The following is a 26,459-nucleotide window of genomic DNA, read 5'->3' as shown; positions in this document are numbered from 1 at the left end:
TCACTAAGCGCCGAATGAAAAACTGCTGTCTAGTGAAAGGACAGGAGAAAGTAAAATCTCAAACACCTTTATATGAATATTGGTCAAATTCTCATGTTCATGTACATTCGGGATGTATGGACACTGTGAGCCGCCGAGGGGGATCTAATTACCTTCTGTGGACTCAGAGCGAGTCCCGCGTCTCCAAGTCTTCTTTTCTCGGCTTCTGCTCGCTCATTGAGCTCAAAATTAACAAATGCTGTCTCCAGCAAAAGGAGAGGAGAAGATGAGATTTCAGCCACTTTAATATGAATATTGGTCCAATTTTAAATTTTCATGAACTGTCGGAATGTATGGAAACAGTCTGTGACCGAGGGGAAATATTTTCCCGTCTGTGGACTCACAGTGATTCCCGCGTATGAAAGTCCTCCTGTCTCGGCTTCTGCTCACAGTGATTCCCGCGTATGAAAGTCCTCCTGTCTCGGCTTCTGCTCGCTTACTAAACTCAGAATGAAAAACTACTGTCTAGTGAAAGGAGAGGAGAAAGTAAAATGTCAAACACCTTTATATGAATATTGGTGAAATTCTAATGTTCATGTACAGTCGGGATGTATGGACACTGTGAGCCGCCGAGGGGGATCTTTTCTCTTCTGCGGACTCACAGTGAGTATAGTATCTGAAAGTCTTCGTGTATCCGCTTCTGCTCTCTCATTAAGATCACAATTAACGACTGCTGTCTCATGTGAAAGGAGAGAAAGTCCTGCTGTCTCGCCTTCTGCTCACAGTGAGTCCCGCGTCTGAAAGTCCTGCTGTCTCGGCTTCTGCTCACAGTGAGTCCCGGTTCTGAAAGTCCTCCTGTCTCGGTCTCTGCTCGCTCACTAAGCTCAGAATGAAAAACTGCTATCTAGAGAAACGAGAGGATAAAGTAACATCTCAACCAAGTTTATATGAATATTGGTCAAATTCTCATCGTCATGTACAGTCGGGATGTATGGAAACTGTGAGCCGCCGAGGGGGATCTTTTCCCTTCTGCGGACTCACAGTGAGTATAGCATCTGAAAGTCTTCGTGTATCCGCTTCTGCTCTCTCATTAAGTTCACAATTAACGACTGCTGTCTCAAGTGAAGGAGAGACCTTCTTTAGAGGCTGCATTTCAGACCAGTGTGTGAAAAAGCCCGAAAATACACGTATCGCTGCTCAATTCCTAATGTTTATCAACTTTCATTTCATGAGCAAACAAAATAGACAGCAAATGCTGTCTGAGGCCAGTCAGTCAACATCTGCGTTTTACTTCTTTCTGTCGCTGATAAAGCTCACAATTAACAAATGCTGTCTCCAGCAAAAGGAGAGGAGAAGATGAGATTTCAGCCACTTTAATATTAATATTTGTTAAATTCGAATGGTCATGAATAATCTGGGTGTGTGGAACCGGTCAGCGGCCGAGGGGGGGTCTTTTTCCCGTCTGTGGACTCACAGTGATTCCCGCGTATGAAAGTACTCCTGTCTCGGCTTCTTCTCGCTCACTAAGCTCAGAATTAAAACTGCTGTCTAGTGAAAGAAGAGGAGAAAGTCAAATCTCAACCACGTTTACATGAATATTGGTCAAATTCTAATGTTCATGTACAGTCGGGATGTATGGAAACTGTGAGCCGCCGAGGGGGGTCTTATTCCCTTCTTTGGACTCTCAGTGAGTCCCGCGTCTGCAAGTCTTCTTGTCTCGGCTTCTGCTCGCTCATTAAGCTCAGAATTATCAAATGTTGTCTCCAGTGAACGGAGAGGACAAGATGAGATTTCAGCCACTTTAATATTGTTTGTTAAATTATTATGTTTATTAGCAATCCGGAGACATTGAAAAAACATTATTTTTTGATATAGCCTAATGATTGTCTTTCTGATGAGGTTTCCTTTCCATGTTTCGACAGTAACACTTTAATCTCTAGTCCATCACACATCGTGTCTGTCAGTGTTTCACTGTGAAGAGCAAAATGTAAATCCACATGCACACCTTACCCACTGTGATTTCCTGTAAAAATATTTTTCATGGAACCTTTTAAAAAATCTAACCTATCTTTGTGTCTGTCCAAATATAACTCTTGACATGAGTGAAATGTGTTCCTCTGTTGTGACTCACAGTCTCTTGCCTGTTCTTTTGCACAGCCTGGGCTGTGCACTAGATGTAACCGTACACCCATAAATACACCATAGTGACCGAGTTACTGACAACTGTGGGTGCTGCGGGTGGTTTAGAGAGGGAGGGTGAGAGACTGAGTGTTGACGACATACCCATGTTAGAAGGTGGAAGTGAAAGTGTAGCCTCTGAGAAACAGTCACTTTTTCATACAGCTGTCAGAGATGGACAAGTTTAAGACAATTCTGAACATTGCCAACAAACAGACCAACCTTGGTTTCGGGCTGGTGGCTCTGCTGACAGCAGGAGGGGAGCAGATCTTCTCCTCAGCTGTGTTCAAGTGTCCCTGCAATGATCTGAACTTCCTGTATGGTATGGTGTTCCTGTTGGTGCCTGCTCTGGCTCTACTGCTGCTGGGTTACATCCTGTGTAAGAGGACGTGGAAGCTATTAACGGGTCTGTGCCAGCACAGGGCCAAGCTGTGCCGCTGGAGAAGGCTGACTGCTGTCGGGATGGTCCTTTTCCAGATCAGCACCACAGCACTGGTGGCACCCTCCAGCTGGATTGCTGTGGCTCTGCTCAACGGGAACTACTACGAGTGTTTGATGACCGGGACCAATATGAGCTTTTACAACAGGAAGCTGTGTGGAGATAAGAGGTCTCTGGCTCAGTGTGAGAAGGAGCTGAGCAGGTTCCCCTGTGGCAGAGATATCAGTGTACCGCAGGCTGACAGAGAGGACGTCCTGCTCACCCTCAGAGCTCAGTCTCAGGTCAGTGCTGACGTCCTCCTGCTCTGCCTCCTCTCATGAAACAACAAGGGCAACTTTCTTTTATGTGATTTAAGTTAACAAAGCAGCTGGTTGAGAATGCTTCAGCCATCATCTCAGCAGAATGATAAGCTTGCTGTGGGTATAATGATGAGAATATTATAGACTACTGTAATATCTGTCAGACACCTGTGTAGACATACATCACAGCTTCAGTGTGAAGAGGCTTCATAGGACAGCATTAGGTGAATGTCCACTCTACCTACCTGGATCAAAGGAAAAAACGTCCTTCCTTGTCTGTGTTGGAGCCAGTGGTTAAATGACAGAGAAGACAAATGTTACAGAATGACAGCACCAATATAAAATTCAGAAGTATGGACAGCATCATCTGTGTAATATCATCCATGAGTTTTTAACATTTGATTATACAGTATAAATCATGTAGTGATTCCACCCAACTACACCTGGAGCAGTAAGTACATTCTGACTGGACATACATTATATGTGAACATGACCACAGAATTTGTATGAGAAATGTGAGACCATGTGAACTTGAGCTAGATGTAAAGTTGCTCTCAACAAAACCATCACAAGTCACAAGAAAAATCTACACTACAACATTATGATGATGTTCAGTGTTGTTTCCTGTGTGCAACTTTCAGTTTACAGATTCATTCATTTTATTTTTTATGACATATGTTTTTAAAAGGTTTCTGAAACTGTAACAATATATTCAACATCTGGCCCCTTTGTGTAAAGGTCACGTTTCAAACATTTATTGTAGTCAGAGAAATTCACCACACTTTGCAGAGACACCTGGCACTGACATGTCCAGTTTTCTGTTACCTCTTGTTCTCAGATGAAGCCATGAAATATGCATAAAACACTGTTCTCTTTATATTTAATCTATTACCTGTTTCATTTTTCTCTCATTTAACCTTTTACTGTGCCAAATATCTGTGTTTGTGATTTAAATCACCAGTACCTGAATTACAAATCCATACTGTATGTTTATGGTGACTACAGATTCTGGGCTGGCTGCTTATCGCCTTTGTCATGTTGTCCAACCTGCTGGTGACTTGTCTGGCCCGGTGCACCTCCCCAATCAGCTACCTGCAGCTCAAGTTCTGGAGGGCATATGCTCAGGAGGAGAGCTGCCAGATTGACTCATACACCACTAAACACGCCAAACAGCTCGCTGAGAGGAACCTTAATAGTTTCTTCAACCAGACACCACTTGAACCCATCAAAACCCCTTCCAACAATGACTGGGAGAAAATCTCCTCCCTCTACAAGTTCAGCACCAAAGACCAGTACTACAGCACCTTGCATCAGTTTGTGGAGAACTGCCATGACACTGATAACAGGATGATGAGGATGGCTTCAGTCAAATCAAGTGAATCTGTTGATGACAACCCTGCTGTTCTTCATTTTGTAGATGAGGGCAGGATGCCACTGTGAGGAGGGTTTTCAGCATCAAAGGACTGTGTCAGGTTTAGACCAGTCTGCTGATATATGGATTATACTGATATTGTCTATGGAGGTCTGTCTCTAAGGAGCTCTGCATCTGTACATGTAAAAAAGAAACACAGTGAAAATAATATTAATTCTACTTTATAATTTGATGAATATCAATTTAATAAATAATCTTTGCTAATATCTGTAGTGTTCAAGAGAGAGAGGAACAGGACACTGACTAAACAGAGAACAGGATTTAATATACTTAGATTTAGACGGACTTTATTGATCCCTTTGGGATGACTCCCTCTGGGAAATTACGTTTCCAGCAGCAAATACAGACAGAACACATCACACAGGGCAGTACAACAACAGTTTGCGAACGAAAGACAGGGCAGCTGCAGGACAGTTAGCAAACGACACAGAATATAAATAGAATAGCAAAAGAATATAAATAGAATAGAATTAAGGGTGAACGGACTCTGTATAGCATTGACATAAATAAATATAAATCTATATAATAAGTGATTCACTGGCAGTGGAGCTTAACAAATCCTGCTACTTTAGCAGCTTGGAACTGGATCCAAGATTAACTGACTAAAGAACCCATTCCCATTTCTGACAAATAAAACTACAGTGTAACGCACTGGTGACATCACATAGCATCTTATCATTGGATTTACAACAGCTGTTGCCCACAGCACACACCAGAGGAAGTAGTGAAGGTATAGAAGCTAGGATGTGTTGGTTTGGAGAGTGAGCATATTAAAACTGCTGCCTCTCCAAACAGCTGTGTGTCAGAGCTAAGAAACAGGATACTGATGTGTCCCCAAGAACTGACACACAATGACCTATGTCAAGATGTCAGCTCACCTTAAACACAATAGATATGGGTGTTTAGACCCACATGACATGTTGCCATGTGCCATTAAAACCCTACAGCCATGCTGACAGCTCTGTGAAGCTGTACCTTTGTTCGGTTTGCTGCTAATTATAACATGTTAGATGGCGAAGATCATATCTGCTAGAAAATCTGCATGTTAACATTGTCATTGTGAGGATGTTAGCATGCTGGCACTCCTGAACCTAAGTCTTTTACAGTTTGCTTTTCATTCACACATTTACACACACTAACACACTGATGGCAGCGAGCTCACCATCTGGAGCAGCCCTTTGGTGCTACATGAAAAACTGAAGAGGTCATCAAAGTTATTATAGTTCATTCTGAGGGGAAGATGAATATCTGAACCAGGTTCTCAGCAATCCATCTGACTGTCATCAAGATATTTTACACAAAACTAGAATTACCAGCCTCATTGTGGCACTAGATGAAAACCCAGAGTATCATCAAAGTCACTGGGAAGCATGAAGGTAGGTCCCCATAACTTTTGATATATTGAGATGTGAGATATTTAAGTGTGGACCAAATATAGCCATATCACTAGCCCTCTCTGAAAACCAAAGAGCTGAAACCTGGTATGAGGCCAGGTTAATAAATGATTTAAGAGTCTGTATTTATACAGGTCTTACAAAAAGGGACAGATCACACCAAACCTTGACAACCCTGACACTAACACACTGAAACAGATCAGTGATATGAATTAAACATGAACAGCTGAGTAGAGAGAGATTCACAGGAACCTTATGTGCACCAAAAGAGCTTGTTTACCATGTCTGTGTTGGCTTAAACAGGAAATGTCTGTGTATGAAACCTTCATGCACTGATTGTGAGAGCTGACCACTTCCTGTGCACTGCTGCTAGACTGCATACATACATGTAAACACTCAGCATATGAGCATCAGTGATGAAAAGAATGTATTCCCTTCAAGCATGCAGCAGCCTGTACACACTCAAGTGCATTCAAAACAAGAAACTGATGACTGTAATGGTGTAATGGTGTTAGTATCAGTAGACAGTGATGTGTTTCATGGTGTTTTGCAGCTTGCTGTATAATGCACTCCATGTTTTAATCTCAGTGTTTTAGCCTCTCTTGTAGGGATGGAATTGAAAAACCACCAAGAGGATGTGATCACTTCCCCATTCATTGCTGCTGACTGCCTCTCTCTGCCTCTCTCTGTCTCTACAACAATGCTCTGTTCTCTATGCAAACATTTCAATAACCATACTTCTTATTTTAATGTAAATGAATGTCTGTTTCTCACAAAAGTGAATAAAAACAGGAGGAAGACTCCATTTCAGTTTCCTCTTTGTCTTTTGTTTCACACTGCATTCCACATTGCACCACTGTCATCGGACCCAGACTGATAATCATGAAAACCAGACCAACAGGATTTTTCCAAATGAGTTCTTCACTGCTGTCAGCGCTGGAGAAGGAAGCATGGAAAGGGGGAAGGGAACTGTGAACAGAAAAAGGGAAGGGGTGTGAAGATGTAACTTTTTATCACCAGGGCTGTTTCTCTCCTTTAGGTGACAGTGCAGCAGGGACATTCCTCTGAGAAGAGAAGATATGGTGAGTAAAGAGGTAGTAGGTGGGAAGGAGTGCCTCACTGACTGAAGGAGGAGCCTGAAGAGAAGAGAGTCAGCCAAAGGGAGGGGCACAGACAGGCTTGGTAGCTGTGTTTTGCCTGTGTTTTGCATAGACACTCAGCTTTTTCACTTTTCACTCCCTTTTGGTGTCTTTCTCGGGTTCATTTCTTGTGGATTGTGTCTGAACTGACACCATGGATAACTTCCAGACTGTCCTACGTTTCTTCATGAATCAGAAAGCCACCATTGGCTACAGCTTCATGGCTTTGCTGACTATAGGCGGGGAGCGAGTCTTCTCCATGGTCTCCTTTCAGTGCCCCTGCAACCACGACCAGAACTTTGCCTATGGGCTGACTTTCTTGTTGGGCCCTGCTGCAGTGCTACTGGTCCTTGGTCTGTTCTTCAGCACCAGGTTGTGGAGGCTCTACACCGGCTGCTGCCTCAATCCCATGAAGCTTTGCCCCCGTGGGAACTGCTTCAGCTGCCTCAGGGTGTTTTTGAGCATCTTCACTGGGGCTTGTGTGGCTCCTATAATGTGGCTTTCTGTGGCCCTGCTCAATGGGACCTTTTATGAGTGTGCTGTCAGTGGTCTCAATGATAACGTAGTGGTGGATCTGTTCTGTAAAAACAAGACCATGACATGTCGGGAGGAGTTGGCCCGAGTGCCGTGTGACAGATCCAAATTGTCCAGTGCTGAGCGCATGGAGCTGCTGCTGATGCTCAGAGCCCAGTCACAGGTAAGAGACACACACCTGAGTCTGTGACTTTGAGGATTTGGAGATTTGTCACATCTGAGGAAATAACTTGAATGATATCATAGTGATGTCATACAGATTATCTCATTTTAGGAGACTATAAATTCACACCACAAAGCCTGTGTTACAAATTGTAGGTATGGAGTTCAAACAATGACGGTGTATGCCAGGTAGGGAGGATCCAATGAAAGATGGCATCCAGTTGGATTATGGGAAGTGTAGGATTCAGTGTTTTTGGAGTCTGACTCATATTAGGACATGTCAGCCTCTGATTCATCATTTCTGACAAATCTTTTTTACTCTGTTTGGGGTAGCCTTTAAAGTCACAGGAGTGATCAGACAAAATCACAGTGAATCTGATTTTCATCTCTAAATCTACTCTATATCTTATGTGATGTGACCTCAGTCTCAGCTGTCATTTAGTCAAATGGAGAACAGTGAATGGACAAAGAGACATTATTATCTGAATGTTGCTTCATTGCATTTTGTTCATTTAAAGTGACTAAACCAGTGCATCCTTGAAAATACGAAAAAGGGACAAAGGGACACTCGAGTGATTTAGTGCATCATTTTTATAAATTAAGGGAACGAGAGACAGAGTGAGCAGCAGAGGTCAAATTATCAAGTGGAGGTGTCTTTTGCACCCTAGTGCTTTCACACCATAATATTCAACACCTATTCAAAAATGATCAAGTCTTGATATAATTACCAGCTTGGGTGTGAAAATATTACCATTAGCCTTTGAGCACTGTTATTAATACAGGGAATATTTAAAGTGGAATTAAATATTAACTGCATTTATTTAAATACATGTATGTAATTCCTAGTGTAAATGGCATGGTGGTGTTTGAGGGGGCTTTCCTGTGAGGAGTTTGCATGTTCTCCCTGTACCTGTGTGGGTTCTCTCTGGGTTCTCCAGCTTCCTCCCACAATCCACAGACATGCAGGTTAATTGGTGTCTGTAGGTGTGAATGTGAGTGTGAGTTGTTGTTTGTCCATGTGTGTTGGCCCTGTGATGGACTGGTGATCTGTACAGGGTGTACCCTGCCTCTCACCCAGTGTCAGCTGGGATAGGCTCCAGCCCCCCACGACCCTTAACAGATAAGCGGTATAAATAATGGATGGATGGATTTCCTAGTGTGTGTCATAGTGTTGAATGAGCATCAGTTCATATGGTTCTTGTGTATCTGCAGATCCTGGGTTGGTGTGTCATCATTATCTCTGCCATCACGGGCCTCCTGGGTACCTGCTACAAAAACTGTCGCTCCAAAGTCAGCTACCTGCAGCTCACATTCTGGAAACGTTATATTGAGAAAGAGAAGGAGCGCTTTGACACCTTCGCTGTGGATTATGCCACCAAGCTGGCTGAGAGAAACCTGCAAAGCTTCTTTGAGAATAAGAACCCTGATCAATTCCCTTTCCCTAACCACAAGGCATGGGAGGAGATCTCTGCACACTACACCTTCTCCAGCAGCGAACAGTATTACAGCACTCTGCAGCGGTATGTGGAGAGGGCAGACAGGGATTCCACACCAGAGAAGAGTCCTGTCCTGGAAATGGACTATGGAATAGAGATGAGCTAGAGGAAGAGAGTGTGGTCTCCTTATCATTTTTGGTGAATAAAATACAGATACTGAAGGCACATGCAAACAGAAGTGAAACTGTTACTCAACACTTTTGGCATGGCCTATTGGATGTGCATGTTTGAGGAAAAGCTGTCTCAGACTGCCTCTTCACTGACAAAGTTACCCTCAGTATGTTACTCCAAAGAATGTGGTAGTTACCAACCTACAATGGTACAACCTCCTTTAAGCATGTGAACCAGTCAAGGGCATAACCACTATTTTATACAGACTAACTCTCTCTCCCTATGTAATACTGGATGCATTTGCAGTCTTCTATTACTAACATGATGCTTGAAATTTTGTCTTACATTAGATTTGCAAACAAATTTAAAGTAACTTTAAGAAACTGCAGTCAGGGTCATAGCTATGACTGGGAACACTGAGGTCATGTCCTCGTTATAATTTCTGAGAACTCAGGACAGTGATGGTTCTAGCTCATTTAAACCACAGAGGCCAGTCTGTTTTAGAGGGTCCACTTAAATCAACTCTGAAATTAAGTTCTGATTTTAACAGTGGACTAGTTCAAATGCCAAGTCAGACAGGTCATCAAAATAAGTACTGTAGTGTACAGCAGGACAGTGTGTCATTCTACTAACAAAGTTAGCTTCTCAATTACTCAGGCTCAGCCAACAGCTTCAGTGTGCAGACAAACAGCCAACAATATATAACACTATCTCTTTGCTGTGTTCTTGTTAAGGAGTTGTGTACACATAGACAGCCACAGACCAACAGGCAGAGAGAGAGAATAAGATAAGAACTTTATTAATCCCAAAGGAAATTGTTGTGCCAGACATAGCTCCAATAAGCAGTAAAAAAAAACAAAAAAAACACAAAGCCTTATGAAACAATAAGAATAGAATAAAATAGGATAAATAAAATATATCCACCAGTATATACACACTATATAACAGCAGATTTAACATTGTCAGTGGAATAGTAATATTGCACGTCATGACAGTAACAGTGGTGTAGTTAGCTAATGTTCTTCCTGCAGAAGGGGGAGGAGTTATAGAGTTTGATGGCCACAGGAAGGAAAGACTTCTGGTGGTGTTCTGTGGTGCTCTTGCAGGTCTCCTTCTATCATCTGGTCAGTCTTTTTTCCATGACTAGTGATTGTTCTCATATCACCACACCTTCCTCAAGTTGTTTTGCTGTAGTTTGCTCTCCAGCTTCCCCCGTAACAGTCCTTGCCCTCGGTGATCATATCCTCAGTTCTCCCTGCACCTTCTTCATCTCTGCCTTGTCTCTGCTCCTGAAGGCAGCTTTCTTTCATGCTCAGTGTTATTTTAACCCAGGGTTTGTTATTGGGAAACAGTGCACAGTCTTGGTGGGGATAGCAGAAGTTAACATAGTCTGTGATGCAGTCTGTGAGTCCAGAATGTGTATCTGACTCATATTATTTCACATCAAACCATTGTCCTTTCTTTCGTGGGGATGAAGTATCCATAATTCCCCACTGCTGTGATTTATGAGTTAATATCATACAGTACAATACTGACAAACACTACCTCTCAGCGACATGACAGGAACCACGTAAAACTGGACTCATTTTAAGCCAAAAAAATTAATAAAATATTCAGTATATCTCCTCCTGAGCTTCTGGCAGCATGCACAAGTCTTTGAAACAGCAGTTAGACCATCATGTTGGGAAAAGACATGCAGAAAAATCAAAGAATAATAAAGTGAACAAATGAAATATGAAAAATCTTCATTTTATTTCTAAATTTACTGTTCTTGGACCTTACTTTTATGAAAAATCCTGGCTGCAACCCTGGTCGCATTTTTGATGAATAATCAATCTAAAAACTGACAAAGTATGAAATGTCAACAATAAAGTGTAATTCTACATCAAGTGTCTCTCATTTCTTTCTCTGTAATATGTGAGAATTAAGGCTGTGTCTTAGTTAAAGCTAACCTCTGTAAATATGCCTGTGTATGATATGGTGATAACCCGGATTGTCATGTTTGACAATGAAGGGAGTGTTTGTTCTTCTGCTAAATCCATATAATTACCTTCCTGACAGAGGAGTAGCAGTCCATCCTGTCTGATCCACAGGCAAAGGCATGTGAGATTGATGCTCAGACTTGTAACTACATAAGCACTGAGTAGTTTTCATCAGTCTTTCATGAAAAGGTTTTATTTGCACCCAGCACTCATATACCCTTAACATTCTAACATTTTATGTAACACTATGTCTTTGCTTTATAAGAGAGAAAGCTTTAAGGATGAGGGCTAATTGGTTGGTTTGACAAATGTAGGCCTATTCAACAGCACTTAGGTAGCACTTAACAGCTAATAACAGCGAGTACACATGCTGACAGAGTGGTACAGACCACAGCTCTTAAACTAATTTTAGCATGACACTGGACTCTAATTCCCCTGAGGGGAGAATTATTTGGAGAGGATTGGCAGGGTGCACAGAGTCTTAAAATAATTTTAGTCCTTTTCACTGGATAGAGCGCTTGAAATGGGGGATTAGTTTGCAGTTGATGATTTTAGAGGCAGAGCAGACAATCCTGTCTATCTGCCATACCACACAGATATAGAAAAGGTAAGAATGCTTTCTATTGTGGCTCTGTAGAACTGCAGCATCCCCTTTCTGGATACCCCAATCCACAACAAAACATCATCTATATTTATAGATCTGCTCTTCTGTTGTTCGTGTGAACAGATACAATCCTGTGCAGTCATCACCTGGAACCAACATGTTGACACTGTATGATTTCTCAGTTATTATTAAATGTGATGGTCTTCTTTACCAGAATTACTATGTAGTTTGTTTTGATGCTGCCCTACCTGGAATGAGTTATGTCACTTTCTGATGATACTCATCACTGCTAAGCAAGATAGATTTTTGGTGCTAAGAAAAATAAATAAAGAATAAAAACGTTGTCCCAGAACAACTCTGTTCCTGTCACCTGTGCACTATTATACTGGAATATTTTTAAAAGCTATGACTTGAAGTGTGATCTTTTTTTCAAATATATTTCCTCTAGATGAGTTCATCATTTTTATCTCTGCATAGACTATAATTGTTCCCCTCAGAATTGTTATAATGTCAACGATGTTTCTCTCCGTGAACTGAGACCTGAAACATTTATTGAACCTCTACATTTACTCTTCGGAAAGACATGAAGACCTTCGGATAGTCTTCTATCTCCTCTATTCCCTCCCATTGCCGCTTGGTGCCACTATTGCCCTCTTGTAAATTGTTCTTGAATTGTTCAATAAAGTTGCTGTGAAAACATCACGCAGACCCAAGTAATAGATATCAGAACACTGGAGCTAGTGCTGAGGTACTGAATAAAGGAGGAATATATACGTATATATACGTATATATGTGTATACCAAAAGCTGTAGACCCCAGCTGTTCAAACCGCAGTACCCCGTCCCCCCAATCAATATGTAGGCACACACAGATAAGGACACCGGTGTCAAACCAAAAAGTCAGAATGACGATCTCATCGATCACCTGTGTAACACGCAGTACCGTGTGTGTTAGCTGGAGCAGAGCGGGGATGGTCTTTCCAACTTCCAGATAACCTGCAGCCACACGAAAATGACAGACTACGCTGAAGAGCAGAGGAATGAACTTGAGGCTATAGAGTCCATCTACCCAGACTCTTTCACAGGTTTGAGTTTCATCAGTGTAGACAGGAAAGTGGCAGGCAGCTAGCTCACAGGGTAGCAGGTTAGCATGTAGACGGCAGTTAGCTGACTGGTGTTTACTGAGAAATGGAGAAAAGTGTTTCCTCTGACAGACACTGCCACAGATTAAATGTCAGACATGTAGTAGTGACTTCTATGGACAGAGAAGTGCACCAAACTCCGTTCAGAGTAGGTCAAATTATTCCTATATTTGAGGAAAACCATGTAACATGAACAGGTTTATAACGCAAATTAAGCGTTACACGTTGAACGTTGAATGTGTGGGATTAATAGGCTTAACTGTAGGCGTCATTCTGCTGCAGCTGCACTGGTCAGAGGGTGGGTTTATCAAACATAAAGAGACATAAAAGGCTGTTATTGTCCTACAGGTTCCTTAATGACAGTCTTTCCAGTATTATGCCTGATGTAACGAGGCAGCTCTAGGCTGTCAGATGTACTAACTGGTGTATGGCGGATTATGACAAACCCATTCATCAAATAATACCGTGTTGAATGATATTACTGACTCCCGTGTGTTTGCAGTGCTTTCAGATGAGCCCACCAGCTTCACCATCACTGTGACATCAGATGCAGGAGAAAACGGTGAAAGTGAGTATACTGACATATGTACATGGCACTAAAACAGACTGCTATGAAATTGCACTTTGTTCATAATGAAATTTGTCAGTGATGGCCATAATGGTAAAGTCTGAGCAGAGTTTGTGAATTGTGTTTGTGAAGTTTGTGATAATGTGAGTGGTCTGTTTTCTTGTTGCAGCTGTGGAAACAACGCTCAAGTTCACATATGTAGAGAAATACCCAGATGAGCCTCCACTGTGGGAGATCCACTCACAGGAGAACCTAGAGGACAGTGACATGGAGGACATCCTCACCTTACTGCAGCAACAGGTCTGTCCATCTGAACTGAGCATCATCATCTATATTGGTTCTTGGTCCATATCCAATATCCAGTATCTGGTACCTGTCTGTGAATCTGTAATATGTCTACAGTTTGTCCAGTTTGATATATTGGATGTTTTTAGCAGATATTGTTATATTGTATCTGCCAAAAAATAAACTTTAAATATCATGTTTCTACAGGACTCATGTCGGCTCTGTAAATTACTCGTCCTGTCTTCTCCTTTGAGTAAAAATCAGAAACCAAAAGGGAGAAATATCAAGTCGTTTTTGCTTCATTAGTTATCTTTACATTAGTTTGGTGGAATACTGTTAGTTTTCCCTTAATGTTGAGAACTTATTTCCATCCATCCAATCAAATCACCTCATCTTAAGCCATATTTGCATAAAGCAGTGAGGTCAGTGTTGTACCATAGGCAGAGCAGACAGTCAGACTGAGCCAGACAGCAGCTGCTATACAACAAGGCACCGATCAACAAACTACATTAGCTTTCATGCTAAAGTCGTACAAACATGAACACCATGTGTCACCCTGCAGATGAATAGCTAATGAGCTGCCCAGCTGCTGTGCATTAAGCAGAAAATGTCACCTCAGTCTGTCAGATGCTGGTGTGGTCCTCAGCACCACTGCTAACAACATACTCTTACTCTTACTTTGTCTCTGCTGGGGCTCAGTCTGCCAGCTGCTGTCAGTCAAACACAGACATGGAGAAACATAACAAATGCAGAAGCTTCCACACTGGAAGGTACACAGGTACACTGTATGGAACAATTAACATTTACATTTTCCTGGCATGGTTTGGGTCCACTTGTCCATTTAGAGTGAAGGGTCACTGTACATCAATACAAAGTAGTTCACCATATGATGAAACATTGTCTCTTCCAAAATGATAGTGCCCCCACCCATAGGGGGGGTCACTGAATGGTTTGAAAATGATGTGAATCATATGCCTTGGCCTTCAGTTAGCTGACCTCAACCCAGTTGAACACCTTATAAGATTTTGGACGAGTGTGTTAGACAGAGCTCTCCACTACCATCCTCAAATAAGGGAATATCTTTCAGAAAAACAGTGTTCATCCCTCCAGTACAGTTCAAAGACTTGGGGATTCGATGGAACACTGAAGCTGTTCTGGAGGCTCATGGTAGAATAACACTTGATGTTGAACAGTAACTAGCTGCTATCTGATGATAACATGGATCCATACATCAGTTTAGAGTATCTGCTGATCTGAGACAATGTACCACTGTAATTGGTATAAACAATGTGTATATGTGGTCACTCTGCAGGCAGAAGAAAACCTGGGCATGGTGATGATTTTCACCCTGGTGACAGCTGTTCAGGAGAAACTCAATGAAATTGTGGATGTGATGAAAAACAGACGAGAAGAGGAGAAGCGGCGGAAAGAGAGAGAGGCAGAGGAAGCAGAGAAGGTAGGAACAGGAAAACTATGCAGTTTACACACACATACCTTATTTCCATACTGTGACATCAGTATCCATACATGCACAGGCAGCTTGGTTTTCTATTACTCTAATACACCTACTAGTAAATTATTTGCTATGTAGAAATATAATTTCTATCAAAAACAGTGATTGACTGTTACACTGTGCTGCACTCTGTTTACCAAATGTTAAACAACCTTCCAACCAATCAGAATCCAGAATTTTCTGTGGCCATGGTATAAAGGTCGATATTTATTAAAGCTGGGTTTCCTGCGAGCCCTGAACTGAATTTTGATTGAACATACTGCTCCACTCTTCTCTCCAGCTTTGTTTAGGTTAAAGGCTGAATTAGAAAGTCAGAGTTAGGTTAAGGAAGGGATGTGGTCAATAAGGCCTCTCATTACTACAGTATGTAATGATGTGTGTGATTGACAGGTAGCGTTCCAGGGCACAGTGGTAACCATTGAGAACTTCCTGGCGTGGAAAGCCAAGTTTGAGCTGGAGGTGGCTGAGCTGAGGAGGAAAAAACAGAAGGAGGAGGAGCAGGCAGGAAAACCTAAACTCACTGGTAAACATGATGCTCTTCCATAAACACTGTTCTATCAAGCTGATCACATAAATATATGAACAAATATAACAAAATATACTCCTCTCCTCACTAGGTAAACAGCTGTTTGAGAGAGACCACAACCTGGACACATCAGACATTCAGTTCCTTGAAGACGGTAATGAGTGTTTCTGAGTGTGACAGTTTAAACCTGTTTAATGTTGTTCTTAAAGCTAGTTTTTGATACTTTTTGTAGAAAATAATATATCCCCCTTTTAATTCAGGACAAAAACATCAACATGTTTAATTCTATAACTGAAATATACTCCAGTCCTGTGGTCTGTACGGTGTGAGCACAGATCTGAGAGAGTTTTCAGATCAAAGTGTCACTGATGTCTGTTGTCATGAGGCACTGTTTTTGAAGAAATTGTAGAAAGTGTTTAGATATCAGTGGGAGAAAACTGGGAGATGTGGGGAGAATATCACAACCAAAGGACTGTTTTTTCGCTCTAGTCTGATTCTAACACACAGCTGCTTTCTTCTTCTGCAGCTGGAAACAATGTTGAAGTGGATGAATCACTGTTCCAGGACATTGAGGATTTGGACTTGGATGACGATGACCCAGACTTTGACCCTTTAGAGATGGGCAGTGATGAGGACTAAAACAGGAGCAGGACGGAGGACTGCTGAGGACTGACAGGATCATACCACTCCTCTCTGGGATATGGTCCTCTGGCCCGACACATTAGCAAGGTCCAACAGCTGCAGTTATTTTGTAAAGACTCTTAGAACAGTTGGAGAGGAAGTTTTCATCATATACTTATAGAAATGGACACTCATGGGTGTATACCTGAACAATTAAATTTACCAGATAATTGTCTGACTTGGCTCTGGTACTGTTTTACTAACAGGACATCCCAGTAACAGTTAACATATAACACATATAAATATCAAATATAGGCAGGGAATGAAAGAAGTGTTCAGATGCTCTGCTCAACTGTAAATATACCCCAGTATATAAATACACTAAGTTGGCATTACCAGTAAGATTACCACGTTGGAACTCGTATTTAGGTAAAAGTAAAGAAGCATTGACATCAAAATGTACATTCATCTGTCAAGATTAAAAGCACTCCTAACGGAGACTGGTTTGTTTCAGAGTTTTATATTGTAGTTTTATTACTGATGTAAACAGCATTTTTAGGGGGAAGTTGTTAAAACAATTTGATATATTGTTAGGTTACTTAAATTAATTATATTTTATAACCATTCACATCACATTTTACAAATGAATCCTATGACTTATATATCAAAATTTAATCTGCAAAGTAGACACTAACTCTGTGCAAGCAGAACCCACACTGAAAAACACAGCATTCACATATAATTACCTGATTAATACTTGGCTACAAATGTCAATGCTCGTATGTGATTTCTAAATTTGTTATTTCAGTAACCTATAATTACATTACATACACAATGTGTCAACAGGCTGTACAGGCCCACAGCAGCAGCTCCTGATCCAGATTGTGTGTTCAAATCACTCCCTATTTGTATGTTTTTCTAAAAATAAACTGGAAAAGCTAGTTATCAGTGTACCAGTCAACAGTAGATGATGCCACTACTGATGTGTCTGAAACAGCTGTACAGGGTTTCTGACAGGGAGCAAGGAGCAAAGTTGGACAAACTTGTCAAGATAAGATAATCCTTTATTAGTCCCACAATGGGGAAATTTACAATGCATCAGTGTTGACTGTCTTAACACAAAGAGTCAAATAAGAAGTGAATACAATACAGTATAATATGAAAAACATGTCATTTAAATCTGCTAATATGTGATTACTGAACAGAACTAAACAGAACAGAACTAAAACTCCAACTCAAAACTCTAAAACTGACCAAGCATCATTGGTTAACTTCAGTGTTCCGCTGTATTGTCTCTCCACAGCCAGCCTTTATCATCACATGGTAACATCAGTTACAGGAAAAACACATCATCATTCTCATTTCATACTGTTACACAACAACATGGTTCAGATGGATTTGTAGAGTTTAATGTATCCTACATAAAAAATATTAAAGCATCATTACTATTGTTCCATACACATAAATATACAGAGGTAATAACTGTGTCCTAGGACTAAATTAACACGCTGTTTGTAGCAGAGGTGGGACAAAGTTCCAAGTCATGGCTGTGAAGTCAAACGTCAGTGATTTCAACAGGTTAACAGTACAGTAAATTGTATTTACAGTATAAAAACTTCATAACATTTAAAATCAACCTGATTGTGTGTGTGTGTTACTGCTGTGACATAGTTACCATCATGTGTTGCAGTCTGTTTTAGTTGATGAGTCTTTACATCTGAATGTCATAATCTGAGGTATCATCTGTCTGCAGCTTTGCACTGTCAAACACTCTTACCTCCTGTTCTGCAACATGGTTGGCTAAAACTAAGCTGATTAAAACTGTACCTGTTGTCAGGAAAACAAAGAGTTTGAATCTTCAGGTACACAGAGGATATCATGTCTTTCCAGGAAAGGCTGAAGTCTAAGTTAAGACACGAGTCACTGGTGTTGAAATCAAAGTTTAGTTGCTGGTCTTTATGATTTTGTCAAGTCTTAAGTCATCAGTTTCCTGACTGGAGTTGGACTGCAGGTTAGTGATCCCTTGTACAGACTTAGATGACATGTTGTCACTCTGATCTATATGACCATCAGCTTAGACCCATACAGTATATTTAGCAGCCACAGAAGTCATCCCATAGAACATACCATGTTTGAACTCAGATGAGGTTTACTAGGCCTCTCTTTTCACCACAGACTTTAAAACTGCTTGATATAATCCAGTACAGTGAACAGACAGCTTGCTTTTAGTACTGTCAAGTAAGGATTGGCGTGAAGAGTCAGCGCTGCATTACCAAGACACAACAATGAAGCGACAACAATTAAACAGACATGTTCCCTGTGAGGGATTACCTGACTCAGCAGGCTGTAGATTCTCTGCAGATGTGTAACAGTGGGTCCATACACCACAAAACAAGGCTTGCTGCACTGAGATCACAACATACATACTGTATGACCGTAACAAAATTAATTCTTCTGATGTCAAAAATACAACATATTCTGATCACAACACAGATTTGCATAGATTTTTAAAGTTCCAAAATGAATGGAAACTGATGGCTGCCTGGAGGGAAGGAAAAAACTGATGTGCTTTAGTGAAATGTTGCCTCATAGGCTAAAGTATATAAAGATACTAGTATGGTAGAAGGTATAGCAAAGAGTTCACCATGCTCCAGCTGTGATTGTCATCTTCTTAATGTTGTCATAAAAGCAACAACTGATCATTCAATGTCTCTGATGTCCCAGATAAAAGACAGAGGAAAGTCCTTCATCTCTCTGTAGAAGACCTCATCAAACCTCTCGTTCTGAGCCACAGTAAAGTGATTCTTCCAGTCACCGATGGTGCCTATGTTCACAGTACATGGAGGGAGAAGGAAAAGGTTGTAGTCATCCACCCTCACTCTGCCATGGGTCATTAGTCTGGATATTCAGTACTTTAGTTTTATGCAGTGTGTTTGAGTTAGTTGACACAGTTCCATACAGTGTACTGTAGTCCCTGTGTTGTCAGTAAGTGCTTGTATACAGTGAGGATACAAACCACTTATGACAGAGCTAACACAATAACAACCATGTCACTGTCCAAACACTAATTAACATGTTATCAAAACACTTGCTGAATGGAGGACGGTACCAAATTTCCCCTCACACAATAACAGCATGCAGGTGGAACATGTCTGTATGCACATGAAGTGAATTTTCAAAACTGGAGGGAAGGGGATCTGCAAAAAGGCTCTGTGGTCGGCATGAAGCTGGACTCTCTGGTGACGGTGGCAGAGATGAGGACACTGGACAAACTGCTGGATATTATGGACAATGCCAGCCACCCTCTGCACACCGTCATCAGCAACCAGAGGAGCCTGTTCAGCGAGAGACTGCTCCTGCCCAAGTGTAGGACCAACAGACTGAAGAACTCCTTTGTCCACCATGCCATCACGCTCTACAACTCCTCACTTGGGAGGAGGAGATAGGGTAGGGTATGGAGCACAGAAGGGAGTGGTAGCCCCCCTTAAAGCGCAATAACCCACCTGGACACTCAAGTAATATACAGTTCGGCATATTTATATTTATTTATGACAATGCCATACAGAGTCCATTCACTTTTAATTCTATTCTATTTATATTCTTTGCTATTCTATTTATATTCTGTGTCGTTTGCTAACTGTCCTGCATGCTGCCCTGTCTTTCGCTCACAAACTGTTGTTGTACTGCCCTGTGTGATGTGTTGTTTTCTGTCTGTATTTGCTGCTGGAAATGTAATTTCCCCGAGGGAGTCATCCCAAAGGGATCAATAAAGTCCGTCTAAGTCTAAGTCTAAGTTGTCAAGAAAGGTTGAGATCTACCCACTCCCGACGCCAAAAGAAAGGATCTAATGCTAGATTCTCCCCATGGTAGTAAGATACACAGTTTTGACTAATCCTTTAAAAATATTAATCAATATAATGTGAAGCGTTGTAATCAATGTATTGAATGAAATGAATGGGAAATCATATGAAATTGTGATTAAGCAATGACAGGATTGTGACATGACTGGAAAGCATCAGATGGCCTGTTTGGTCTTAGCAAAAAGAGAAGTTGGTAAAGCATTGTGAGGAATGGTATGAGGGTATGAAAACCATGATTTGTGATTTAAACAGTGATAATAATGCAAAGAGTGAACGATGAAGAATGATTGTACTAATGGTATTGTTGAATATGATGATTAATTATGATAATGGTAACTAAGAATAAGAATGATTGAAGGAAGTGGTATGTAGGATGGGTGCGATCACTATTGGTAAAGACTTGAAGCCAGAAAGGATTGCGACATAACGGACAGCACCGGATCTGAGAGATTGCGACAGGGTTGCCGGAGCTGGCATTGTCAAAAATGGTTTGGTAAAGGAAGTCAGAGGGGGAGGGTTGGAGAGTTGGCCAAGACCAGATAAAAGGTGAGATACCAGACAATTTATTCAGACTCTTCGTTGACCATCGGTGGATCATCACCTAAGGAAGACCCCTCCTCGGCCGTCGTCAAGAGAGCTGGAATCAGCGAACTTTTCTTCAATTCGAACGAAGGAATCTGGGAGATTATTTGCTGTCAAGAAGACCCAAGGCAAGAGGAGTTTCACAAAGGATTATTAATTTCCCCACTGCAGTGAAGGAATTGTTCTCTGACGATTTAACAAGTTCGCCAGGCCCAGAAAAAGGAACTGTGAGTTGGGCGAGGTCCTCCGGGGCTCTGTACGGAGTCAGGGGACTCACCCCTCTCAGGACCGGCCTGAAAAGAGGAAAGGTCAGCTAAGGCCAAGCTGCCAATCCCTCCAGCTCTCTCACCAAAATATGCACCCATCTCAGTGACCAGCTTCAGCATTAATTCAGGGATCAGTGAGTTAATCATTCCAGAACTAAATTAATTGACATATTAATTATACAATTTTGACTTTTTATATGATTATGCTGTATGCTTTGCCCTTGCCGGAATAATATTCAATAAAATTCATAAACTGTATCTAAGGACAAGTCGTGGACAGTTGTTCTGTTCCTCTCAGAAAGGTAAAATACTAGGTCAGAGTGTGTAATGTATCATAAGGTTCTTAAAGGTTATTTCAGCCTCACTGATTAACAGACCCTTGGGGCTTACAGGGCCACTAAATAATTTCCTAGCACCATACCAAGTGCAAAGATCTTTAAGAGGAGAGCTGTCGTGAACAGGTGTGACTGGTGATCATATCCGACCCACAGGGCTACTCTGTAGGGTAGGCATCTGGAAGTAGACAGTTAGTAGCTAGGCGAATCTCCTCGCCACCAGCTTATCAAGCCGCAGAAACTGTAGGTTGGGTGTAAATACTACAGCTGTGGGTTCGGACCCTTTAAACAGAGAGCTGGTCCAGACCTCCCGTACCGGGGTACATCTGGCGATCTAACAAAGTCTAAGTCTGAAATAAAAACGGACACTGAGACTCCCGCAGGAGTCTGATGGACTGCTTTGGGTTCCCATGTGTACCCAAACCCTCTCTAACCTTGAAGCAGATTAGGACTGTTGTATCAACGATGAATCACTCAACTACTTATATGTGAAAGGTATCGCTTGTAGTGATGAACCCACAGAGAATTCACCAGCTCAGCAGAGCTTTTTAGTGTTTATCAGCTTTTTGTTTCGGCAACTTAACTGTTGTGGTTCACTCTCACAGCTCACATCAACCTGACTTCCAGCAGCAGCTGTTTTCACAGAAAAAACTCTGATAAAGCCTCTGTCTTCTGCCTGCTCAGCAGCAAACAGCAGACACACACAGTCAGAGAGCAGCCGGTGAACATAGTGGAGCATTCACTCTCTGTGAATGATCATGTTGCTCTGTGTCTGCTGGACGTGTGAACAGGCTCCCATTTGCTGACAAATTTGCCATATCTTCACTTAAAAGATGAACAGTTTGTTTCTGCTGCCCTCAAAGTTACTGCAGATTTAAAGCCCATGTGTGTAGCTCTAAGTGGCTGTATTAAAAAGTAGGATCAATATCAAATTTAAAATTAGTGTCCAGTCTGCCCGTAAAACCCTTGGATCCATCTGTTATTTCTACATACTGTATGAGGGTGTTTACCTCTGTCATCAGTTCAAAGGTTTCCAAAGCTGAAGGCTCTTGTTTTTATTGTGTTAGGATTTAATTTTAGTATATGGTTATCATACTAGTGTATATTTATTTAATATAGTTGTATAATTCTTTGGGTTGGCGGTTGAGTGTAATGTGGGGTATAACTGTTACGAGGGAAAGGCTGAGTTCCTGTACACACGCGAAGCAGTAAACACTCTTACCTTTCCTCATGAATCTTCCCTGGTGGTGGTTGAGCAGGTCACCTGGCACCTGCTCGTAGCTGGCCTGAGGGATCTTCCTCATGTTGTTGAAGGTGCTGTGTTTCACCACGTTGGCCAGCTGCTCATCAGTCAGCTCTTTACCCAGGAACAAGGAAATCTTCTTCACTGCAGACTCCAGGTCCTGAACAGAAACACAGCAGCAAAAATGACAACGATCTAAAGATCTATTTTAAAGCCACTTTTTACAGACTGATACGTCCTAACACAGACCTACAACAGATGATTTGACAGTGTATGAACATGCAGTTTGAAATGATTTGAGCTCCTACCTGAATCATTTCTTCATACGTGATGAACAGCATGTTCATGTCATCCTTTCGTGAGTACCAAGTCTTAATGTGATGAAACCAGCTGCATCCAAACACTGCAATGATTCATACACAACATCACCACCACTCTGCAGACACAGATCATGAGAGATGACATGAGATATGAACAACAGGAGAGAACTGCTCTCACCATCTCCTCTCATAAATTTCTCAAAGAAGTCATTGAAGTCCTTTGGCGTCTCCAACATGTTTGCCAGCTTGTGGAAGTGGAAGTAAGACACGAGGACATCTTTGGGATTTCTTGCCACATAGATCACCTAAAGGAGGCAAAGTCTGAGTATCAACAATACAAGACTCTATCCTGTTTATTGTGAACTTATGGACTCCGATTTACCTTGCCGGATTTTAAAGCTGTAACATGAACATTACAAAATACATCAGATAGATTCTACATTATTAGTGTATCAGTCTGTGTCAGTATGTTCATGCCAAGACCCTTCAGGGGCCTGTAACTGTCCTCTCCATGTTAATGAGGAGGACAAAGCAAACTGAACACAGGGTTTTTGTTGTCACTGAAGCAGTGTAGTCTGAGAGTGGCAGTGATAGCCCAACACTGTGATCCACAACAGCAACAACTACTGTGGATATTAACAAAGGATGAATCAGCACCACAATTGAGGCATTTGTGTATGGGAAATGTCTCAAGGCTGATTCAATGCATTCATGTATATGTTTTGGCATCAATACATATTAATTCCAAAGTCTTATTTTGGTAAAAAGACAGTCTCAGAGGTGTTGATGTGGTCAGACAGGTGTGTCTGTTGTTTAGCCTACCCAGATACGTCTTCAGAGTCAAATACTGTAATAAACACATCTCCTTTTATGTTTGTATAGTGTTTATAAATGCTGAATATAAGAACCTATACAGTAAAGTCATACTGATTGTTTTTAAAGTGTAGGTGAAACACACTTGGCTTCAATCCTGACCTTTCCCTTCTTCTGACCCAGAGCAGAGGGCATGAACTGGTGCTGCAGATGTGTGACCCTCAGTCTGGGAGATGGAGCTGTGATGAAAGCTTGTCTGTTACCGTTTAGCTCGATCCAGGGGATGAGATCACCGTTAGAGGAGTTGTTGAGTTTACTGAAGGCTGTCACATCTCCCTTTGACTCGAGGAGCAGCAGAATCTGCTGCATCCAGATGGTCCCTGTCAAACAGAGCAGACAGATAAGGCCTGTGTTCCGCTCCTCTCCTCTCCTCTCCCCTATGCTCTTCCATCTTTATTTCCCTCTCACCTGATTTGGGGTATGTGACGACAAACACATCAGATTCTCGGATCTCCAGGTTGTAAATCTGGTCCACATCATCTGGATCATGAGTCCCGTTGATCAGTTTGAAGCCTTTGTGTGGCACCAGTTCGTGGTTACGTGTCTTGGCATCATTTAAATCCATGACGGCTAAAAGCAAAATGAAAAGACAGGTGTGTTGTCTGAACTCACTCTGTGCTTTACTTCGCTCTTTTCCTGTTTCTTATTACATGAGTCAAACAGCATTAGTATCATTTGAAGTCCAACAGATTCATGAAGAAAACTGAACGTAGATTCCAGTATTTACACTGGTATCCGTCCATCTACCACCATTTACCAACAGAAACTTCCCAACTGTGGAGAAGTGGAAAATGACCAGTTGATCAATTTAAATAAAAAGAATAAATCACACTGTATAATTCACTCATAACGTTCTGAGATCATAGAGGAGTTCTTAAATTAATGTTTCCTACCTGCTGTGTGCGCTCCTCTGTCCGCCGCATAACAGTGTTTAATAATGATCCTCACTCCTGCCACCAAGAACACCTCGTATGAACCCAGATTATTGCTATAAGTACGTATCTGAAGTCCCACCTCTTTCCGCTCGCTGATGACTAGAGATTCGCATCGACCGCGCGTAAATACGCACTGAGAAAAAATAACAGCTCGTAGTACAAACAGAGCTTCCGTCCTCACCGCACCACAACAAAGTAGGTGTTGACAGAGGGAGGAAGGAAGGAAGGAGGGAAGGGAAGGGACTCCCAGGCGGTCACTCATTCAGCGGCTCAGTGTGTCAAGTGATAACAATGAGATAAAGTCAGAGTACAGCTGTCCCTGCTGAAACAACCGCAGGAGACTGAGACAGAAAAAAACTCAAAATGCTTCAGCATCAAAACAAAACCATGTTTCACCAGCAGCACGTTTAATGCTTCATGTGAGCCTGACCACCGAGCGAGGAGATTTGTTTGTACTTCACTTAAACTAATCTTTCACCTCTCACTCCGTTTCAGTGCAGAAAAATGTTCACCCACAACTTCGACATGTTAAGACCACTCCAGTGACACACATCACACTGCCAGAAGACAGGTGAAAAGAGAACAAGACCCTAGAGACGCAGAGACATCGTGACTATTGGTCCAGCTCAAATGACCCAGGATCATATATTTCCCAGAACAGTGATCATAATGAATTCATGGTTTGTTTGTTTGTATGTTTGTTTGTTTGTTTTTATCAGGAAAAGACACCAAACATGCTGTGGTTTCAGTGAGTCCACTGTGATGATGCTGCTGTTCTCAGTGCAGCAGTAAACTGTTTATTCTGGGCTTTTTACTGCAAAGTTAATGAAGTAATCAGAAAAAACAGGCTGGCAAAATTATCTTTACTCAAAGTCCTTACTTGTTTTTTCTGCATATACCAATCTTTAGCAATAATGAAACATGATAAAACAATAAAAAATACAATGAAGACAGTAGATTTTTTTTCTGTTTTCTAGGTTAAGAGTGAAGCTGATATTTATGAGTTAATAAGTAATGAAAATAATCATTGGATGCATCCCTGCTTGTCTTCCTGATGGAGGTTTGAACAGGGAATTGACCAGCAGGGTCTCTCACAGGAAACTGTTTATCCGATGTGTTGTGACACATCTCATGTTCAGCCTGAATAGCACCCTCATTAAACATGTGATATTTTCTGAGTGACTGAGTTCTTCTGTACCTTTCCCCTGAAAGTTAATGTTTTATTCTTAGACAACTGTAATAATTCTTTATGGTGTTAGTGACTTATCTATAAAACAGTGAGGAAACCCTGTCCACCTGCTGGACTTTCATCGATATTTAACTTAAAATCACTCATCGTATCTCAGTCACACGCAGATGACCTTGATTCAACATGTGACCTCTGAAACAGATGACTGCTGGGTAATGATTTAGGCATGACACAGGAAAAGAAGTAAATCACTTATACAATCACATATTCAGTGTTTTCCATTTGTACTTATTTTAGCTCAGACTGTGCCTGGATCCTGTGTTTGTTGACACCCTGTTGTAATATCAGTCACACAGTGTGAGTGTGTATGAGGACATGTTTCTTATTGGACGGGACAGTCTGGGTTGTTCTGCTCCATCAGCATTAACTGCTAACTGGAAATAACAGGACAGC

The 26,459-nt window shown here is 41.5% G+C and overlaps 4 protein-coding genes and 1 long non-coding RNA gene across 5 annotated transcripts; 4 read left to right on the top strand and 1 right to left on the bottom strand.

Annotated features, from left to right (window-relative positions):
- The first annotated feature begins 2,241 nt into the window (after positions 1–2,241).
- calhm6 (calcium homeostasis modulator family member 6) lies at positions 2,242–6,526 on the top strand. Its single transcript, XM_018665769.2, has 2 exons — positions 2,242–2,877; positions 3,901–6,526. Exons 1-2 carry the CDS (start codon positions 2,332–2,334, stop codon positions 4,333–4,335), a joined length of 981 nt encoding a protein of 326 aa, XP_018521285.1. The 5' UTR covers positions 2,242–2,331; the 3' UTR covers positions 4,336–6,526.
- Positions 6,527–6,588: 62 nt separating this feature from the next.
- Positions 6,589–11,052, top strand: LOC108876321 (calcium homeostasis modulator protein 5). The gene is made up of 2 exons (XM_018665770.2): positions 6,589–7,557; positions 8,769–11,052. Exons 1-2 carry the CDS (start codon positions 7,015–7,017, stop codon positions 9,156–9,158), a joined length of 933 nt encoding a protein of 310 aa, XP_018521286.1. The 5' UTR covers positions 6,589–7,014; the 3' UTR covers positions 9,159–11,052.
- Positions 11,053–12,656: 1,604 nt separating this feature from the next.
- Positions 12,657–16,638, top strand: rwdd1 (RWD domain containing 1). Its single transcript, XM_018665755.2, has 7 exons — positions 12,657–12,833; positions 13,393–13,458; positions 13,628–13,758; positions 15,056–15,199; positions 15,647–15,779; positions 15,874–15,936; positions 16,309–16,638. The coding sequence occupies exons 1-7, from the start codon at positions 12,761–12,763 to the stop codon at positions 16,419–16,421; spliced, it is 723 nt and encodes a 240-aa protein (XP_018521271.1). The 5' UTR covers positions 12,657–12,760; the 3' UTR covers positions 16,422–16,638.
- Positions 16,639–17,446: 808 nt separating this feature from the next.
- Positions 17,447–25,095, bottom strand: LOC108876311 (amine sulfotransferase). Its single transcript, XM_018665754.2, has 7 exons — positions 24,776–25,095; positions 24,291–24,452; positions 23,985–24,202; positions 23,188–23,314; positions 22,998–23,092; positions 22,669–22,849; positions 17,447–19,227 (listed from the first exon to the last, which is right to left on the bottom strand). Exons 1-7 carry the CDS (start codon positions 25,077–25,079, stop codon positions 19,103–19,105), a joined length of 1,212 nt encoding a protein of 403 aa, XP_018521270.1. The 5' UTR covers positions 25,080–25,095; the 3' UTR covers positions 17,447–19,102.
- Positions 19,234–25,992, top strand: LOC127143345 (uncharacterized). The gene is made up of 2 exons (XR_007814673.1): positions 19,234–21,245; positions 25,313–25,992. It is a non-coding gene; the product is annotated as an uncharacterized LOC127143345 (long non-coding RNA).
- Positions 25,993–26,459: the final 467 nt, after the last annotated feature.

This window comes from Lates calcarifer, linkage group LG15 (assembly GCF_001640805.2).
Source record: "Lates calcarifer isolate ASB-BC8 linkage group LG15, TLL_Latcal_v3, whole genome shotgun sequence".
Taxonomy (NCBI): domain Eukaryota; kingdom Metazoa; phylum Chordata; class Actinopteri; family Centropomidae; genus Lates; species Lates calcarifer.
This window is presented reverse-complemented; position numbering and strand designations above follow the sequence as displayed.

What these genes read in the sequence shown, in the direction of transcription:
- calhm6 (XM_018665769.2), top strand. Translation starts at nt 2,332, where the DNA reads ATGGACAAGTTTAAGACAATTCTGAACATTGCCAACAAACAGACCAAC. An exon ending in CCCTCAGAGCTCAGTCTCAG is followed by an intron (nt 2,878 to 3,900) that starts GTCAGTGCTGAC and finishes TGGTGACTACAG; the next exon opens with ATTCTGGGCTGGCTGCTTAT.
- LOC108876321 (XM_018665770.2), top strand. Translation starts at nt 7,015, where the DNA reads ATGGATAACTTCCAGACTGTCCTACGTTTCTTCATGAATCAGAAAGCC. An exon ending in TGCTCAGAGCCCAGTCACAG is followed by an intron (nt 7,558 to 8,768) that starts GTAAGAGACACA and finishes GTGTATCTGCAG; the next exon opens with ATCCTGGGTTGGTGTGTCAT.
- rwdd1 (XM_018665755.2), top strand. Translation starts at nt 12,761, where the DNA reads ATGACAGACTACGCTGAAGAGCAGAGGAATGAACTTGAGGCTATAGAG. An exon ending in CTACCCAGACTCTTTCACAG is followed by an intron (nt 12,834 to 13,392) that starts GTTTGAGTTTCA and finishes GTGTGTTTGCAG; the next exon opens with TGCTTTCAGATGAGCCCACC. An exon ending in CATTCAGTTCCTTGAAGACG is followed by an intron (nt 15,937 to 16,308) that starts GTAATGAGTGTT and finishes CTTCTTCTGCAG; the next exon opens with CTGGAAACAATGTTGAAGTG.
- LOC108876311 (XM_018665754.2), bottom strand. Translation starts at nt 25,079, where the DNA reads ATGAGTGACCGCCTGGGAGTCCCTTCCCTTCCCTCCTTCCTTCCTTCC. An exon ending in CGTCACATACCCCAAATCAG is followed by an intron (nt 24,203 to 24,290) that starts GTGAGAGGGAAA and finishes TCTGTTTGACAG; the next exon opens with GGACCATCTGGATGCAGCAG. An exon ending in TGGGTCAGAAGAAGGGAAAG is followed by an intron (nt 23,315 to 23,984) that starts GTCAGGATTGAA and finishes TGCCTCCTTTAG; the next exon opens with GTGATCTATGTGGCAAGAAA.